The sequence below is a fragment of the Penicillium psychrofluorescens genome (genome assembly GCF_964197705.1).
Source record: "Penicillium psychrofluorescens genome assembly, chromosome: 2".
Taxonomy (NCBI): domain Eukaryota; kingdom Fungi; phylum Ascomycota; class Eurotiomycetes; order Eurotiales; family Aspergillaceae; genus Penicillium; species Penicillium psychrofluorescens.
Window position 1 is genome coordinate 3,027,983 of NC_133440.1, and position 16,117 is coordinate 3,044,099.

Consider the following 16,117-nt stretch of genomic DNA (forward strand, 5'->3'; position numbering starts at 1 on the left):
ATGGCCGATATGTCTGCGGTTGGAGACGAGAAGCTCTCCCCCGGCCACGATGACCTGCAGCAGGCGGGCAACGGCGCTGACACCCGCGGCACCAAGCGCGGTCGCATGAGCGCCGAGGACGACGATGATGATGATGACAAGCCCGGCCGTGAGCGCCGCAAGATCGAGATCAAGTTCATCCAGGACAAGTCGCGTCGCCACATCACCTTCTCCAAGCGGAAGGCCGGTATCATGAAGAAGGTGCGTCGCAAAATGAAACCCCCCCCCCCTCCCACTCACTCCCCTCCCATCTAATCATTCTCCCTCCCTAGGCCTACGAGCTATCCGTCCTGACTGGCACTCAAGTCTTGCTGCTGGTCGTCTCCGAGACGGGTCTCGTCTATACCTTTACTACCCCTAAGCTGCAGCCGCTGGTCACCAAGGCCGAGGGCAAGAACCTCATCCAGGTAAGTCGTCGCGTGTCTTCCCCATCGATCTCCCATCTTATCTAACATTTTCTGCTAGGCCTGCTTGAATGCGCCCGACCCCACCGCGAATGAGAACGGCGTCGAGGGCCCCGAGGTCCCTGCCGAGGCTCCCGAGGATGTCGGTCACAACGCGCCTCAGGGCGTGCCCCGGCCTGCCGGTATGCACCCGGGCTACATGACCAATGAGCAGCAGCAGCAGATGGCCTACTATCAGAACCTCCAGCAGCAACAGCAGGGTGGCCAATATCCCGGCATGCCCGTGGGCAACCGCATGCCGCCCCAGCACCAGCCCACTGCTTAAGGGATTGGTCTCATGCGCTGCTTCTTCTCTTCTCTTTCTCTCTCTCTCTCTCTCTCCTCGACATCCTGCGTTCATTTGATACCCGTCCATCTGTCCTCAATCCTCTTCACCGTGGAAATTGGGGTTGCGCGGTACTTTCCGTGCTTGTTCATCTTCCTTCGGTCTTGTCCTTGTGTATGTGACACCTATTGTATATTGTGAAGTCAGCACGTTGAGATTCGTTCGACTCTCTTCATGGCTGATGGTGTCCTCGTCACAAACAAAGAAAACATCCAAGAAAAAGTCGAAAAAAATATCATCCCCTCAAAAGAAAGAAGAGAGAAGAGCGCAAGCATGCAACCTCCCTGCAGATTACTCTAGCTGTTTCTGTTCTGCCCTTGACCACTCTTCCTAGACCAATGGCGGAGGCAGCGGTGTTCATGGTGCATTGATTTGTTGGCGAAGCGGTTCTCACACCCAATTGTTTTTTTTACCTCTTTTTGTTTGCCCTACCCCAATGACTCCCCATTATTTCCCTCGTGTTTCCTAATCTCTGTTATGTGTGTTTATTTCTTTTTTCTTTTTTTCTTTCTTCTCTTTTTCATTATAACTTCCTGTTACCCGGTCAGTCTTCCTCTCGGTTGTCGCAGCTGTCGCTAAAGTCTGTCTCGCTGGTTGTGTTGATTGTTGACTGTTGACTGCTGCCCCTGGCTTTTCTGCTGGACTTTAGTTTTGCTTCGTTGGCAGGAAGGATGTCCTCATGTATGGTACGGAGAATATCGGAGCCTGTTCTTGGGTTTGAAGCCTTTCCTTCGTAATGTAGGCGTTTAGCAACGACAGGTCCTTGTAGATGGGGCTTTTCTATATGGCCTGGTGTAAGGATGTGTGAAAATAATGATAATCACCCAAGACTAGGTTTCCAGACCAGACGATCAGGTCTTTCCGTCTTAATGGATGCACAAAACCCCCAAATAAAAGATGTTCATTGATCCAAAGGTCTGCCGGCCATCTACACAATCCCAAGAATTGTCCAACCCACCCAGCGGAAGATAAAAAAAACCCCGCCGGCCTCACCTCTTCAGCAAACTAAATCATAATCTCACGGCGAGATAGCCCACGAATCGGAATTGGTTTTCCGGCCCTTTTAGCAGAGGTAGGTAGTGGAGGCGTAGAGGTGTTTATTTATACCCGGCGATCCGATCCATATTTGGTTCTTACTTTTCCTCCCCACATCTCTCCATTTCCCTCTCCGACAACCAACGACAGACAAGACACTGCCCCTCGCCTCCTCCTGACTGACCGATTTTCGCCCTGCCCAGCATGATCACCGGCATCGCGCATATCAACCTCACCATCCCAGCGGAGACCCTGGCCCAGGCGGAGGAGTTCTATGGCGGGACGCTTCAGCTGCAATCGATCCCGGTGCCGGAGTTGCAGCGCGGGACGTTAGCTTGGTATGTTATTTTTATGTCTTGCAGCACCCTAGCCTATCAAAAGTCAGATCATGGATGGATGACTATGTTATGTGGTGCGGTGCAGTGTAGGAGGTTAGGTGGAAAGTACATACACCGCAACTACATCTCAGACTGATCTACTTCATACCTTCCCCCTCCCCCCCCATCTGAATACTCCCTACACAACATACAACCACAACCCTTCCAATTCCAATATCTTTACATGACCCCCTCTGAATAACAAAAAACAAAAAGGTTCAACATCGGCACCTCGGGCCAACAAGTGCACATCTCCTTCGGCACGACAGACCCCATGGGGACGCGGCACCCGTGCTTCAAGCTCGGGTCGCGCGAGGACCTGGAGCGTCTCAAGACACGGATTTACGAGCATTATCTGCGGAAGGGCCCTGCCGCGCCCATGGCGGCGGATGTGCCCGGGGAGATGGATTCAGGTATGTACCTTTTCTCATCTTCTGGCACGGCCGAGGAGAATGTGCTTTTGCTGATTTATACTTGGAACGATAAATAGGCGAGCAGGGGAAGGAGTATCCGAAGCGATTCTTTGCTAGGGATTATGCGGGGAATCGGTTGGAGTTTACGCTTTTATTTTTTTTTCTTTGGATCTGTCTCTGTTGACTTAGATTAGCTTTGATGTGCAAAGCGATTTATATATCTGCATGATTTCTTCACGGGTAGTATCTATCCTACGTAGACTAGGGTTGAACAGGGCTTTACAATAGTTTAGTTCAATACAATTACAAGTATGAGGCACTGGCATTGGATCTCCAAGTTCGAACGTGTAGACGGCGTATATTCGAATATCCAGACATATATACTCAACACCAACAGGTGACCAGGCTGGGCTGTCTTCAATAGCCACAGCAGCAAAACAAAAACAGACGCCTCGCACATTGTGGCTCTGTCGAGCTAAAGACACGCTCTCTTACTGTACATGACATGGCGTATAAAAAGTTCGTGGATCGGGTGGTGAGATGGAGCCAAAGTTCTCGACTGCCCGCTTTCTGGAGTCGCTGGGAGGCTGTAGGGTGATGTGGGTTGGGAGTAGGGATTGAGGTATGGGAGAAGAGAAAGAAGTGGGTAAAAGGATCCAATGTCGGGAATGCTCTTACAGGCCAGTCGCTATGGCGGTGATGATGACGATAACGGTTTGGCCGGACCATTCTCATTCTCACTCTGCGGAACAGGAACGGACTGCCCGTTCACAGGGTGGCTCGATGGGAGATGAATCTCAGAGCGCGCCGACACGGGCCGCTCATCATCTGCATGGGAGGTTCTCGTCCAATGTGTCCAAAACTGACGCCCATGTCTCCAGGCGCCTGCGAGGGCTCTCCTCGAGCCCGCGAGGAGACCCGCTCCTGCGTCCTGTGGATCATCGTGGCTAGGCCGGGCATCGTCGCTGTGATCATCTTCCTGGATCGTGCCGTACCCGGCGACCTCTTGCGGGCCTGTCGAGGATCTCAAACTCCCGAGTACTCGCCGTTTTCGTGGGGCCAATGCGGCCCCTGACGGAGGCGCTGATGGACGCCGCCACCGGCTGTCATATGCATAGGGTGGCACTCGGCGAGTAGCTCGAAGATGGCCGTGAGCGGGGCTGGCCAGCGCCGCACTGCTGCTCGTGCTGCGTGGCCGGTCCGTAGGCCAGCGCATTCGTGCATCGTCGTCATAGTCTGAGTCGTCGAGTTCGGCCCAAATGGAGGCCGGGTCCAGATCAGCCGAATCGCGCTGGTCGGCATGGGGGATCACCGGCAGACTCGGGGCCCGCGCTCGATGATAAGACGAAAGACGTCGCGGACGAACGGTGGAATGAAGGAGTGGCTCGCGTTCCCCAATCTGGGCCTCTTCGTCGTCCCGGCCATCCGGCAGCCCGGTTCTGGTAGGGGAATGCTCCTCGACAACGGCCATGCCGGGGCCGAGTCCGGTCTGCGTGGGCCCAACTACGGTGACAGCGGTATGGTTGTCGATATCTTCAAGCCGCCATGACAGACACAAAACACCGCCTAGGAGAATCATCGTCCCCAAGGCAATGAGGCCGGCATGGTATCCCGCTAGCTGGGAGGCCTGCCGGAAGTAGATGAGACCATCCAGGATGGCAATGATGTTGTAAATGCAAAACACAAACGGGTACAAAACACTCGTACTGCACAGCTTCAAGCCGCGGTGCAGATAAAACAGCTGCGTCAGCGCCAGAAAGATCATGGCCAGCAGAATCACCCACGATTGCCAGCGGTTGAACTGGTTGACGCGGTCGACCACCGTGCGCACCAACAGCTCCACAGCCGACTTGGCCATCAGCAGCGTGTGAGCCGACAGAATGCCACTAACCGATCCATAGCACATGCCTCGGATGAGCTTGACGCGGGCCTGTAACCGTTGCAGGTGCGGCGCGAGATAGCCGGAGGCGGCCGGTTTTGCCCGCGACGATGGCAGACAGTACCTCAGCAGTTTGGAGCTTGCCAATATCACCGCCACGATCACCGCCGTGCCGCCCATCCACAGCAGGAACGAACGGCGCTGGAGGAGCCCTAACAGCTGGTCCAGAGTATGTGCCGGCTCCCCGATGGCGCCGAATGTCCCAATCAGTACCGCGCCGATGCACACCAGCACGGTGCCCGCGAGTGAGTATCGGGTGAAGGGTTCCCCGAGGATGACCGTCGCGAAGATGGTATTGAATACTAGTCCCGACTGTCCCGAACTCGGTTAGTTCATGTGATTTCACGGCGAAACGAGGATACTGACTGCCTGGAGCGTCGAGAGGACGGGGAGTGGAAGCGTAGTGATCTGAATGGTACTGCCCACGATATTGGAGATGACAAACATGGCCATGCCCAGCTGCCATCGCCGCCGCTTGTAGGGTGGTCTGCGCACATCGTACGGGTGCTTCTCATCCTCCAGCATATGCGACTTTCGCTGAAGCGTGAGTCCGATAGCCTGGAGACTGGTCGAGACCAGCCCGACAAGCACTCCGATCTAATTTGTTCATACCTGTTAGGGAGCGTAGCTTTGCATACAGAACCGAGGCCCACTCACCGCGACGCTGCCTTGCGGCGACAGGTCACCTAGATTGCCCATCGTGCATGCATGGGCGGGGAGAGAGAGGAAGGTGGAGGCATCAGGATAATAGACTAGCGGAAGAAAGCCATGGTTGTTGAGAGTTGAGAGTTGAGAGTAGAACAAGAAGGAACAGAAGGGAGTTAGTTGGGATGGATGCGGTCACGCCAAGAGTCACCCGAGCTTAGACTCTCTCTTTCCCTCACTGCCTCTCCCTTCCGCCACGTTCACCCTCCATTGACACAGCACACCACCGCCCACCATGTCTCAAAGCCATGCTCTCTCCGACGACCAGGTACTATCGTTCACTCCTCTGAAAATAATGAATCGGACTAACAGAGCATTCGTTGTCAGGTCGCGGGCGAGCTCCGCAAGATGACGGCGTTCATCCGGCAAGAAGCCCTGGAGAAAGCCCGGGAGATCCAACTGAAAGCGGACGAAGAATTCGCGATCGAAAAGTCCAAGCTGGTGCGCCAGGAGACCTCGGCGATCGACACCCTCTACGAGAAGAAGTTTAAGCAGGCCGCCATGTCACAGCAGATCACCCGCTCGACGCTGGCGAACCGCACCCGGCTGCGCGTGCTGGGCGGCCGCCAGGAGCTCCTGGATGAGCTGTTCCAGAAGTCCCGCGATAAGGTGTCCACCGTGGCGGAGAGCGACAAGAAGAAGTATCAGGTTATGCTGAAGGGGCTGGTCCTCGAGGGCTTGTACTACCTGAACGAGGAGAAAGTGTCGATCCGGGCACGGAAGAAGGATGTCGATGTTGCGAAGAAGGCGGCTGATGAGGCCGCTAAAGAGTTTAAGGATAATGTTGGCTCGGATGTCACCGTGACGGTGGATGAGTCTGATCCGCTGCCGCAGGGATCGTAAGTTTCTCCGTCTGTCTGCCTGGATGATCAACTAATCATAGGTGATGCAGTGCCGGTGGTGTGGTCATCGTCGGGGGCAAGGGCAAGATCGATATCAACAATACCTTCGAGGAGCGGCTGCGGCTGCTGGAGATTGATGCTCTCCCCGCAGTGCGGGAGACGCTGTTCGGGAAAAACGAGAACCGGAGATTCTACGATTAGTTTTGGTTTGCTGCGTCCGCCTTTGCGGCATTTCGTGTTCTATAGTTCGGTATTTCTTCCTCGCCTTTGGTCATCGAGATAGAGAAGCATATTCATACATCACTCGTACTTGCTCTGAATCGAGCTTGATTCATCGTTCTATTATAGTGAAACCTCAATAATGTAGTAACAAATGCACTCAACCATCTTTTATTGGTCATTAGGTCATCAGTCATGAGCAAGTGCCGAAAGAAAGACAGGCTGAAAAACAAAGGCAAGAAATTGGGCCGTGAGAAAGATGGCGGGTGTTGCTCCGTGAATATCAACCGCTCGGGGGTATTTCATGTTGGTCATGTTCTCGAATGGGCATCTCAGCATTGTTTGATAGCGGGACACCCGGCTCTGGCGTTGCTGTTGCTTCCTCGGACGGAGACTCGGTTCCATCAAGCTCCGAGGCAACTTGTGATTTGAAGAACCGTTGAATATTGCCGTTAGCATGGCCGTAGTTGTGAAACAATGTCTTTTTCGGCGGTGGGCGTGACCGGACCGCATAGACCATGCGGTAATGCAAGGCCTCCAGGGCCTCCTTGGCCAACATCCGTTTGAGATGTGAGGCGCCCGAGTCCTCGATGGCGCTGAAAATCTTCTTGACTTGGGTCGCCAGCTTGTCGATGGCGACGTCGAACTCTCTCTCCGCGCCGACGGTCTCTTTGTATTTCACGTCGAGCAGGGACGAGTCGATCGCCACATTCAGGAGAATGGTAATGGCACTCAGCTCGCCATAGTCGTAATCGCTGTTCGTTTTATGTCGTTTCACGTTAAACCGCTGGTCGCGCAGCAGAAGCGCCGTGATGCGTTTCAGGTCGAGAGCCACTTCTGGCGGCTCTGTCAATGGCGAAGAGGTATGCAGCAAGAAGGCAACTGCAAGTCGGCATCGCAGCAGAGCGATCCAGTCGGATGTTGGTAGTATGTGCTGCAGAATGCGGCTCTGGAAGTAAACATCCGTGATAGTTTCGTAGACTGTTGTACAAATTCGTTGCACCTTATTTCTGTCAGCTGCATCTTCTAAGACGAGGGCAATACTGGCCATACCAAGTCATTGCGGGTGGCCTCTGGCGTATACCGCAACATGGAGTCGATAGCACTTTCTAGCTCTGCGCAGACCAGCGCGTCGGCTGTCAAGGATGTGTCAAGTGTGAGGCGCAAGAGTACATGGATAGCCCGCTCCCGGGTATCATCACCGAAACTGAACGACTTTCAGTCACTGCCTTGGAGAAATCCGAGAAATGCGCACTTACAGGTAGGAAGCATTGTTGAGTGATTTCAGCACGGAGAGGAGAACGGCACGATCTTTCGGCTTAGGTTTTGATGTTGTATCTGTTCCAGAGTGTCAGACGCATTGAAGCTAGTCGTGGGATACTGGCCTTACGTGATGGAGGATCAGCTTTCACCGGCTGGGAGAGATCAAAGACACGCGGCTTAGCGCCCATGCGTCTGAATAGGTCGTCAATATCATCGGGACCAATGAGCTCTGCTACACGGTCTGCTGTTGCATGCTGTTGCTATCATTAGCATTGGTCAATCGGATCCTCGCCGCTCTTGTAACAAACCTCCAACATTCGACTGTAAGCCTGTCTCAGCTCAACGCGGGGCTCTGAAGCGACTGTACAAGAGTCAGCATTGATCTAGAGCAAAAATGGCAGGTGGCGCACTAGACTGAAAAATCCACTTAACAAACCCATCGGGCAGAGCGCGTCTGGAAAAAGCGAAGTCGATTATGCCCGACTGGAATGCGCGCTCCCGGGATTCGGGCTCTATGTGTTCGGTCAGCGTGAGAGCCATCAAGCATAACTGTAAATCATACCTCGCAACATAGCCAGGTGTTTTCCTGGAGGAAACAGGTCCCGTGGGAACTCTGGGGCTGGCGGCAGCTTTTGGTCATGATCAAAGAAATGCCAAACCCGGTCCTGTTCGAGGGCTTCGGTTCTTCGTACCGCGTCCATAAGACGTTGTAACCCAGACCCTTCATCGTTATCGCCGAGCGCCGATGTCAACATTCCTTTGTGTAAGGCTTGCTCCGCTGCAGATGTGTTGTTGTCCGGTTGAGGCTTCGAAAAAGTAGCCTTGACCTTAGCAACGTTTGCCTCGATTTCGTTATCATCAACCGCATCGTACACGAGGGAATCGAGTGTGTTTTTGTACTTCGGGGCATTTTTGTACAAAATGCTCGTATCCGGCCGCACGGGAGCTTGTTTGTGTTCTGGCTTTGCTTTCGGTTTGAAAAACTCCGCTGGATCGTCAAGTGAGTATATGGAGTCTGTATCTTCGCCATCCGAGTTGGTGACCACCTCTTTGCCATCTTTCAGAATGCGCTGAGAAGCGTTGAAGCTGCCACTTCCAGTCGACGATAACCCCGCAGCCGATTCGATGCTCCGGAAGCTCTGAGGTGGGGCGGAGGAGTTGGGGATATCATCTTGGGTGTGTGTTCTTGATACCTCGAGCTCGTTCCGGAGCTGTTGGGAGGCTTGGTTGAGGGCCGAGGACGATGGCGGGTCGCTGAGGGGCGACGAGGATAGAGGAGGGAATTCCTTGTGCTGCTCGGGAGGTGACTGGCTCGACTTGATCCGCGAGAATGCCGGGCGATGGAAGAAGTCGGTGATGGTGCGCATTGGGGCCATCACAATCGCAGCGAGGAGGACCTGATCTCAAGAACTGCTGGGCTTCATCGCGCTGGCGCGTGAAACCGCCGCGCGGGGTCACGTGTGGCTGAGTCATCGTTGGGTTTGGTCTACCAAAGAGGTAGTTCTGATGAGATGAGTTGATTACGATCTGTGTGATCGAATTCTGGTGCTCTTAGATGCTGTATCATTTGAGGAATCATTGTCATGACCTTGGAGCAATTGGGAGCATGTCGATCTATGGATCTGGACGAAATATATATATTGGATGTGGTCCAGTTATCGATTGGCACTAATGAGCATATAAGCCCTATGCTATTCAGGATAGACTCCTTTCTCGGTCATCTGCAGCAGACATGATTATTCACCATCGATGGTCTTGATACTATCCGACTTTCTCGACCGTTGCCTCTCTCTGCTAGATCCCTCGAATTTAAGTTTCCTGGCCCGATCCACCATAGCTCGCGGGCGATCCGCCGCTGACGAGTCCGGGAGTACTGCAATTACCTTCAGGTCCACTACTCTAGCAGTCGACTGATAATTAATGATAAAGGGTAGGTATGAACCTTGGAATCGGGTTTCCCCCTATGATTAATGATGGCCGGAAATAATAAGACATGGAGACTCTCTATTATGTGTCCCCGCTCAGGCTTTGCCGTCTTCCCGGGTCGCCTACAGGCTGACCGTACGCCGTTAGTGCAGCATGGCCAAGACATTATTCCTGACTAAGAGTCCGACGGTGGGCCGGCCGTGCCGTGTCCTCCGGTTGTTTCAGGTTCCATGCTCCGAGAGACAGATTTATGCCACGGGAGGCCTCGTCCGTATTATTATTATTATTATGTATGGCTCTGCTGACGGTTGTCGCTGCCCCCCAGCCTGGCCCCCAACCTCAGCAATCATGTCGTATGGACTAGGTCGCAGCGGACCGATGATCATGAAATCCCTCCGCGGGGCCGTGCATGGCTGGAAGTTTGGGGGGGGGGGGGGGGGGGGACGGTTTGGAGAAATCGGATTGTGTCATCATCGCACGAGGGGAAGATCTGACATGAATAGGTCATGTAGTGTGGTTAGTTGCCACCGGCAGAAATTTAGACACGAACCAGCGTTGAGGCTGGGAGGCCGGAACGGGGGCTGGGTGCCAAGCCTGGCATTCGCCTGAGGGCGGTCATCACAACAGGAGTCGGATTGACTCCCCATCAGTGGGAACACGAGCGAGATCGATAGGAATTAGGATAGAGGCAAAGAATCATTCACTGCTAGATGTATACAATTCAAAAGAGATCGAATGATGGTAATGGTAATACCCGCCGAATGCCAGAAAGGTCTGCTCGGGATGGGCGGGATGGCGAAGCGCTGACCAAGCAGAGGTAATCATCGTCTCCCCTGCGAAAAAAAAAACGTGTTTCTTTCACTGCTCTTTGCATGGCCCCGTGTGGGTAAGACGTTCTCTCTCTTTTGCACTCGGACTTGCCTTTGCTTCTGGAGCCTCACGATCTGAACATACCTACTCGCCCCCTTCCCTCCTCCCCCCTTCCATCCTCCCCGGTCTACACTGCCACTCCCCCCCAAAAGAACAGTCACTGGTGTCGAGTCAAATCCCCTGCATGGATTGATATTTCCCCACACGCCCACATCCCTGCGACGGAAAGAAACATCACCATCCGACGGCGCTTTGCACGCTCTCGGACTCCAGCTCGCTGGACCGGATGGTCGCGCGCCCCCGGCGTCTTTAAGTCTTCACGTCTTATGCCCTGCCCGGGCGCATCACCAGCCTAGATGGCTTCCGTGCATTTTCCCGAGGAGCATTTTCCGGAGGAGACCAACACCACCACCAACGAAGGTGACAGCGAGGTTCGCGAGGTGACCAGTAATGTCTCCAAGCCGACCAAACGACAACGATGGGCGACCACACGGCTCGCCCCGTCCGGCGGCGTGCGGAAGCGCGTCTCCATCATGGACCGCTTTAACAAACGAGCAGAGATGAAAGAGGAGAAAAGGAGGTCCGCAACCTCAGCGGGAGGACGATCAGAGAATGGAGAGGCGGATCAGGAACCCGAGCAAGAGAACAGAACGGTCTATTTCAACATCCCAATACCGGAATCGGAGCGCGACGAGGATGGTCATCTACGCATGGTCTATCCCAGGAACAAGATCCGTACCTCCAAGTACACGCCGTTGACCTTCATTCCGAAGAACATCTGGTTGCAGTTCCACAACATTGCGAACATCTACTTTTTGTTCGTCATTATTCTCAACGTATGCTACCGCAAGCCCTTCGTTTTTTTGACCCCTGCTGACAGACTCATGTTCTAGTTTTTCCCAATTTTCGGCGCCAACAATCCCGGTTTAAACGCCGTGCCTCTGATCGCCATCATCGTCGTGACGGCCATCAAAGACGCCATTGAGGATTGGGGGCGGACAGTCATGGACAACCAAGTCAACAACTCGCCCGTATATCGCTTGGTCGAATGGAACAACGTCAACTCGACCGAAGACAGCATCTCTATATGGCGTCGCGTCAAGAAGGCCTGCACGAGGAGTACGATCTCCACATATTTCTGGATGAAGGCCAAATTTGGAAAGAAGAAGGAGATCGAGGAGGAGACCGATAATCCCGCGCGTCGCGACTCGTTCGTGACCCTGGCGACGCCGCGCACGTCGATGTATTCGCACCGCGACTCGATGGCTCCGAATGAGGTGGCCATTCAGATGACCGATGTCCCTGCGTCTCCACCGCCTGAACTCCGTGAAGACTGGCCGATTGCAAATAATCAGGCGAGCACGTTTCTGTCGCCCAACAGCGCAGGGGGTGAAGGCGCGGGCACCGCTTCACCACCGAAGAAAACGGGAAGCGTGGTCGACCCCTCCAAACAGACCCCTGGCACGGCCCGCTTCAAGCGCGACTATTGGAAGAACCTCCAGGTCGGGGATTTCGTTCGATTGTTCAACGACGATCCTGTTCCAGCTGATGTTGTCGTTCTGTCAACCTCGGATCCCGACGGGGCTTGCTACATCGAAACGAAAGGGTTGGACGGTGAGACCAATTTGAAGGTCCGCCACGCTCTCCATTGTGGTCGCCAAGTACGACATGCCCGGGACTGTGAGAAGGCCGAGTTCTATATTGAAAGTGAAGCCCCGCAACCCAATCTGTATTCCTACAATGGCGCGATTCGCTGGGACCAGCGTGACCCGGCCTTCCCGGAGTCTTCCCGAAAAGAGATGGTGGAGGCGGTCTCCATCAACAATATCTTGCTTCGTGGGTGCAGTCTGCGCAGTACCGAGTGGGTTCTGGGTGTGGTTGTCTTCACCGGACAAGAGAGCAAGATCATGCTCAACTCTGGCGCGACCCCGACCAAGCGTCCTCGCATGGCCAAGGACCTTAACTGGAACGTCATCTACAATTTCATTATCTTGTTCATTATGTGTCTGGTGTCGGGCATTATCAATGGTTTTGCTTGGGCTGCCCCGGACAAATCTCTGGACTTTTTCGACTTTGGGTCCTACGGCGGCACCCCCCCCGTGACGGGCATTGTGACTTTCTGGACGGCAGTCATCCTGTTCCAGAACTTGGTGCCCATCTCGCTATACATCTCCCTCGAAATCGTCCGCACCATCCAGGCTGTCTTTATCCACAGTGACCAGTTCATGTACTATGACAAGCTGGGGATCTACTGTGTGCCCAAGTCCTGGAACATCTCGGATGATGTCGGACAGGTCGAGTACATCTTCTCCGATAAGACCGGAACCTTGACCCAGAACGTGATGGAGTTTAAGAAATGTACAGTTAACGGCGTTTCATATGGCGAAGCGTACACCGAGGCTCAGGTCGGCATGCGGCGTCGCGAGGGTGTCAACGCCGACGAAGAGGCCGCTCGGGCCCGCGAACAGATTGCTGTTGATGCACTGAAAATGACAGAAATGCTGCGTGGCATCCATGACAACCCTTACCTGCGCGATGAAAATGTCACTTTCGTTGCCCCAGATTATGTGTCCGACCTGCAGGGCCGAAGTGGGGAGCAGCAGAAGAAGGAAGTGGAGCATTTCATGCTGGCTCTGGCACTCTGCCACACTGTCATTACGGAGCACACTCCCGGCGATCCTCCCCAGATCGAGTTCAAGGCTCAATCACCCGATGAAGCCGCTTTGGTCAGCACTGCTCGGGATTGTGGATTCACCATGCTCGGCCGGGCTGGCGACGATCTGCTTCTCAATGTGTTGGGCGAGGAACGCACGTACACCGTCCTGAACACTCTCGAATTCAATTCGTCTCGGAAGCGTATGAGTGCGATAATCCGGATGCCGGATGGTTCCATCCGTCTTTTCTGCAAGGGTGCCGACAGCATCATCTACTCTCGCCTGGCTCGTGGCCAGCAGCAGGAGCTCAGAAAACAAACTGCAGAGCACCTGGAAGAATTTGCTCGAGAAGGTCTGCGCACACTGTGTGTGGCCTTCCGCGAGCTCACTGAGACGCAATATCAAAACTGGAGTCGGGAGCACGACATTGCCGCCGCCGCCATTACGGATCGCGAGGAAAAGTTGGAGAAGGTTTCAAGCGAGATTGAGCAAGAACTGATGCTTATCGGAGGCACTGCCATCGAAGATCGTCTTCAGGACGGTGTGCCCGACACCATCTCGTTGCTCGCGGATGCCGGGATCAAGCTGTGGGTTTTGACCGGTGACAAAGTCGAAACAGCTATCAATATCGGGTTCTCCTGCAATCTGCTCAACAACAACATGGAGCTGCTCGTGTTCAACATCCCCGAAAGCCAACCAGAGCAAGCGGAGAAGGAACTTGATAAACACCTCGCGATCTTTGGATTGACTGGTTCCGACGAGGAGTTGGTCGCCGCGCGCCAGGAACACAGTCCACCCGAGCCCACACACGCAGTTATTATCGATGGTGAAACCCTTAAGCTCATGCTCTCGGGCGAGCTGAAGCAGAAATTCCTCCTTCTGTGTAAACAGTGCAAGGCTGTTCTTTGCTGCCGTGTCAGTCCGGCACAGAAGGCGTCCGTTGTGAACATGGTCAAGAACGGTCTGAACGTGATGGCTCTGGCGGTTGGTGACGGCGCGAATGATGTTGCCATGATTCAAGAAGCCGATGTGGGTGTCGGTATCGCCGGTGAGGAAGGACGACAAGCCGTCATGTCTTCGGATTATGCGATAGGCCAGTTCCGCTTTCTCCAACGCCTTCTTCTGGTTCATGGCCGGTGGTCCTACCGTCGCCTGGGAGAGTGTACCGCCAATTTCTTCTACAAGAACTTGGTGTGGACTTTTGCGCTCTTCTGGTATTCGATTTATAATGACTTTGACGGCTCCTATCTCTTCGACTACACCTATATTGTGCTGGTCAACGTCGCGTTCACTTCGCTTCCGGTTATCTTCATGGGTATCTTCGATCAGGACGTCGACGACAAGGTGTCGCTAGCGGTGCCTCAGCTCTACATGCGAGGCATCGAACGCAAGGAATGGTCACAACTCAAATTTTGGTAAGCCAGCCCCCCTTCTGCCTTGCCTGATCGGCTTAGCTAACTTTGGTATCCAGGCTGTACATGGCCGATGGCTTGTACCAATCGGTCGTCTGCTTCTTCTTGCCATATCTTCTATATGCGCCGGCCAATTTTGCCACGGAAAGCGGCCGCGACATCTCGGATCGTTACCGCATGGGTGTCCTGGTTGGAACCTCTGCCGTCATTGCCAGCAACACCTACATCCTGATGAATACCTACCGCTGGGACTGGCTCGTCTGCCTCATCAACGTCATCAGTTCGCTCTTGATCTTCCTCTGGACCGGCATCTACTCGTCGATCATCTCGTCGGGTCAGTTCTACTTTGCGGCCGCGGAGGTATACGGTTCATTGTCTTTCTGGGTCATGCTTCTCATGACGGTCGTGATCTGCCTCCTGCCCCGGTTTGCGGTGAAGGCCGTTCAGAAGGTGTTTATCCCTCTGGATGTCGACATCATTCGCGAGCAGGTGACACTGGGCATGTTCAAGTATCTGGATAAGTTTGATGATTATGTGCCTCCCAAGGCCGGCGATGTGACCGCAGCGGCCACCACCATCAGCGACGAATCCGCGACCTCCTCGGAATTCAGCAAGCCAGTACGGCCCGCGGTGAAGCAGGACGGTCTAGCTACGGACGATGAGCGGTCCTTTTACCCGCCGTCCGGTGCCCCGACCGCCAATACGCATGTACCTCGCAGTCAGAATGGCAGTAATGGCACTAACTATAGCGATAGCCTCCATCAATACCCGCAGCCACAGGCGGTGGATTTCATTCGGCGGTCAGGTGAGCGGACACGCCATTCGTTCGAACGGGCCCGACAGAGTTTCGAGGCGAGCAACGACTTCACTTCGGCCGCCAGGCTCTCTCGCATGGAATCGTCGCACCAGGTGTACGAAGACCCTTTTCGGACCCCCATCGACACTCCACCAAATATGATATAAGATCATCTCCTTTCTCTCCTCGTGACGACCCTTTTCAACCACAGTTTTCCCCCTTCCCATCTTGACGAGCAATTTCCCTTCCTTTCCTCCACAGCAGCCTTTTTATATTCCCTGATAGAGAGCAGGCGTTTGGTATACCTCATCATCACCTGCACGGCGGCCTGGCGCATCGTTTCTTTTTTTTTTTTTCTTTTCTCTGATACATCCCCCAACCAACCCTTTTTCGTTTCATTTTTCTGCGTGTTTCATAGTGGCCTGTCTTTTCCCTTCGCGTTGTACAAAAGCGTTTCTCTTTGTTTTTTGTACACGAGCGCGGCATCCACAGGTGACGGCCGGTTTCTTGAGTTTTCTTCACATCTCTTGGAATCTCCTTGTTTCTGTTGTTTGGCCCTGTTCCACCCCGAGACCGCTGTCTAAGAGGGGCATGACATTTCTTCATGTATGGTTTTCACAGGTCTCTGTGATGAAAGTACTTAATGACTTAAACTGTCCTCGTAAATTAACCCGTAGTCGTAGTTCTTATGCTTCTTGGGTGATGTTAGAGACACCTCGATGGACGTAGCACAGGCCGCGTCTTCGACTTCAAAATCAATAGCACCGCCCTCGAAGGGTTCAACTTCTCTATCAAAGTGGTCAATTTTAGAGGTGAAGATATCACGAGCGAGTCTATG

The 16,117-nt window shown here is 53.8% G+C and overlaps 6 protein-coding genes across 6 annotated transcripts; 4 read left to right on the forward strand and 2 right to left on the reverse strand.

Moving 5' to 3' along the window:
• Positions 1 to 768, forward strand: PFLUO_LOCUS3326 (transcription factor of the MADS box; the record flags this gene model as incomplete). Its single annotated transcript, XM_073780561.1, has 3 exons — positions 1 to 240; positions 312 to 446; positions 505 to 768. 3 exons carry the CDS (start codon positions 1 to 3, stop codon positions 766 to 768), a joined length of 639 nt encoding a protein of 212 aa, XP_073637403.1.
• Positions 769 to 2,067: 1,299 nt separating this feature from the next.
• On the forward strand, positions 2,068 to 2,730 carry PFLUO_LOCUS3327 (uncharacterized protein; the record flags this gene model as incomplete). Its single annotated transcript, XM_073780562.1, has 2 exons — positions 2,068 to 2,201; positions 2,457 to 2,730. The coding sequence occupies 2 exons, from the start codon at positions 2,068 to 2,070 to the stop codon at positions 2,728 to 2,730; spliced, it is 408 nt and encodes a 135-aa protein (XP_073637404.1).
• A 611-nt stretch (positions 2,731 to 3,341) lies between these two features.
• PFLUO_LOCUS3328 (uncharacterized protein) lies at positions 3,342 to 5,291 on the reverse strand (the record flags this gene model as incomplete). Its single annotated transcript, XM_073780563.1, has 3 exons — positions 3,342 to 4,904; positions 4,959 to 5,189; positions 5,250 to 5,291. The coding sequence occupies 3 exons, from the start codon at positions 5,289 to 5,291 to the stop codon at positions 3,342 to 3,344; spliced, it is 1,836 nt and encodes a 611-aa protein (XP_073637405.1).
• Positions 5,292 to 5,532: 241 nt separating this feature from the next.
• PFLUO_LOCUS3329 (V-ATPase V1 sector subunit E) lies at positions 5,533 to 6,340 on the forward strand (the record flags this gene model as incomplete). Its single annotated transcript, XM_073780564.1, has 3 exons — positions 5,533 to 5,565; positions 5,625 to 6,136; positions 6,190 to 6,340. 3 exons carry the CDS (start codon positions 5,533 to 5,535, stop codon positions 6,338 to 6,340), a joined length of 696 nt encoding a protein of 231 aa, XP_073637406.1.
• Positions 6,341 to 6,641: 301 nt separating this feature from the next.
• Positions 6,642 to 8,988, reverse strand: PFLUO_LOCUS3330 (uncharacterized protein; the record flags this gene model as incomplete). Its single annotated transcript, XM_073780565.1, has 7 exons — positions 6,642 to 7,361; positions 7,412 to 7,565; positions 7,618 to 7,696; positions 7,749 to 7,875; positions 7,930 to 7,982; positions 8,032 to 8,133; positions 8,184 to 8,988. 7 exons carry the CDS (start codon positions 8,986 to 8,988, stop codon positions 6,642 to 6,644), a joined length of 2,040 nt encoding a protein of 679 aa, XP_073637407.1.
• Positions 8,989 to 10,773: 1,785 nt separating this feature from the next.
• Positions 10,774 to 15,446, forward strand: PFLUO_LOCUS3331 (phopholipid transporting ATPase; the record flags this gene model as incomplete). Its single annotated transcript, XM_073780566.1, has 3 exons — positions 10,774 to 11,253; positions 11,311 to 14,486; positions 14,543 to 15,446. The coding sequence occupies 3 exons, from the start codon at positions 10,774 to 10,776 to the stop codon at positions 15,444 to 15,446; spliced, it is 4,560 nt and encodes a 1,519-aa protein (XP_073637408.1).
• Between the last annotated feature and the right edge of the window lie 671 nt (positions 15,447 to 16,117).